General features: G+C 38.4%; 1 protein-coding gene across 1 annotated transcript in view; it reads right to left on the bottom strand.

The window, feature by feature from the left end:
* Positions 1–2,500, bottom strand: part of LOC106867814 (myosin-2 heavy chain) — a 49,148-nt gene that overhangs the window by 9,325 nt on the left and 37,323 nt on the right. The window contains exon 11 of the mRNA XM_014912837.2: positions 1,914–2,000. Within this exon, the coding sequence (XP_014768323.1) occupies positions 1,914–2,000 (87 nt within the window). The remainder of the gene's footprint in view (positions 1–1,913; positions 2,001–2,500) is intronic.

Genomic DNA, 2,500 nt, shown 5'->3' with positions numbered 1-2,500 from the left:
ACTAAGCCATGTCCTCCTACACTTATTGCTTTTCTTGTATATCTAGCACAGCCATTCATTGGGTTTAGTAACATTTAATTTATGTTAAGTGTAGAATATACTGGTAGTCTGACAAATAATGGCCAAGATGGAATGACATTTTTTCACTATCCAGTATGTGACATGACACATTGCATGCATACAACAAAAACATGTGGACTTGCTGTGAAAACTTTTTAACAGATGTCTGAACTTCAACAGGTTTGATCTGTATGGAGAGTATATAAACAGAAAGGTGTTCCAGAGGAATGTAACATTGGGAAGAAATGTTTGGTGCAGGTTTCACAACTAGGACATAGAAGAATGATAAAACATAGTGGGAGGAGAGGCTGATGCGTCAAGTGACCCTGAATGATGGTGGAACACAGCTTGCTAGTTTAGAGACAGTTGGAAGTATTGTAGCTGAAGACAAGGTGATAAGAGTTTGTAGTGAAACCTCTCTCTCGGGTATTTATTTACAAATGATAATGTAGCGGCTAACATCTAGCCTTCGGCCGCCTGGACCCTGCTGTGTTCATCACCCTGATTGGCTCTTATTTGTGCGGCATTTGTCACCAGTTCTGTTTCATACCAGGGTGCATACTGACCAATTGTGGCCTTCTCTTAAGGTCACGTGAGAGATTGTTTTTCTGCTGTTTCTGGAGCCCCTTTTTATCTATAAATAGTCTTGCTTTATCTATGCCAGTTTGTTGCGACCTCAGACCTTTTCAGGTCTGGTTGTAGACCACACAGAACACAGCTCCAGCCAGTTTCCAAGCGATGACGTCAACACCACCGATTTATAGTCTGCAACAATGTCGTCGCCAGCGCCAACACCACCACCAGAGTACACGCTACCAACAGCAAACGCGGTTCCTTCTCAACACTGTGTGGATTGTTTCCACCTCGAAAATAACAGCCAGAACAACCTGCGAGAATCTTCTGTACCAAGTAACCGGTCGCAGCATCGAAGCTCAACTTCACACACGACATGTGATACCTCAGCTCTGCTATTCGGCCACGACCTCTTGTGTATGGACATTCTGCCTACTGTGTAACTCTTCTATGAACTGGTACTTTCTTATCTTTGTGTTCAGGACTCTTATAGTCTAGGTTACAGACACTTATTCCATGCTCTGTATATCTCATTCACACACAAGTTCATGTTATATTGTGTTGGTGAGTAAAAATTTGATAATTAATTAGACAGATTTATGGGTGAGGCCGTGATATTTCAGCCTAAAATGTTTCAGTGTATAGCAACTGTTCCATGTTGGTTGCATTTCTCACTTGAAAAAGATCAGCAACTAGTTTGCACTGATGGTTTTTCTGATATTGAAGCTAAACAAATGTAAGATTTACACAATGTTGTCTCATGCTGGTACCACATAGAAAGAACCCAATACACTCTGTAAAGGGGTTGGAAGGACATCAAGCTGTAGAAATTAAGCCAAAACTGACTATGGAACCTGGTGCAGCCCGTGGCCTTACTAGCTCCTGTCAAACCGTCCAACCCATTACAGCATGGAAAATGGATGTTAAATAATGATGATGTCTGGTGACCCTCACTGAGTAATCTGATGCTAAAGTGGGTACCTAAAACAAATGGCAATCTAAAGGTTATCCATTTTTACATTTAGCCAATTGTTGAGTCCATCACATCATTCCACTCTTCATTCATTCAACAGATGAATCTGATTCATTTTAACTAGAGAACTTGGAATATGAAGACTCTTCCAGGAATTTAATAACAGAAAAAAAACTATCAGACTTCGTCATTATAAAAATTAATTAGAAATCATATAATGACAAACTCTGTTGTAGAATGAATACTTCCTAAGTGACCATTACAGATATTGAACATTCTAAACAAGAAAACATCAAAAAATGCATACCATGTGGAAACTCTCAGACATTTCCTCTTTTAATTTCTCAATTTCAAGAATATGATTGTTTCTTTCTTTTTGTAGAACTGTCTCCAGCTGGAAATTGAAAGATTTTTCAGAATGTTCATTAGCATAACAGCCAGACAAAGTATTTAAAAATCATAGTAAGAAATCTCTTTCAAGAGTCTGAGCAGCCAACATTGAAATCATAATTAAGGTCTCAGCGAAATCACTTGGACAATCTTGCTCAACCATTTTTTTTTTTTTTTTTACCTCTGGACCCATTTGATTCCTATTTTACTTGGATGGACCCTCACAAACATTTCATGCTTAAAAAATCCTATCATATTTTTATAATTAAATATTACCAGGAAAAGTTTGTAAAAACTTGTTAAAAATTGTAGAAGCATAACCAATTTATTGCAGATAAGTTTTAACAATGTGTCATTGGCATTGGTGCCTTTTATGCGTCACTGGTACAGGTGCCCTTAACATGTCTCCAGCACAGGTGCCTTTTATGTGTCACTGGCACAAGTGTCTTTTACATGTCGTCAGCACTGACAGCAATCACAATTACTTAACTTGATGTGTTTTTC

This window comes from Octopus bimaculoides, chromosome 16 (genome assembly GCF_001194135.2).
Source record: "Octopus bimaculoides isolate UCB-OBI-ISO-001 chromosome 16, ASM119413v2, whole genome shotgun sequence".
Lineage (NCBI taxonomy): Eukaryota > Metazoa > Mollusca > Cephalopoda > Octopoda > Octopodidae > Octopus > Octopus bimaculoides.
Note: the sequence above shows the minus strand (reverse complement) of the source record. Positions and strands in the feature narration are given on the sequence as shown.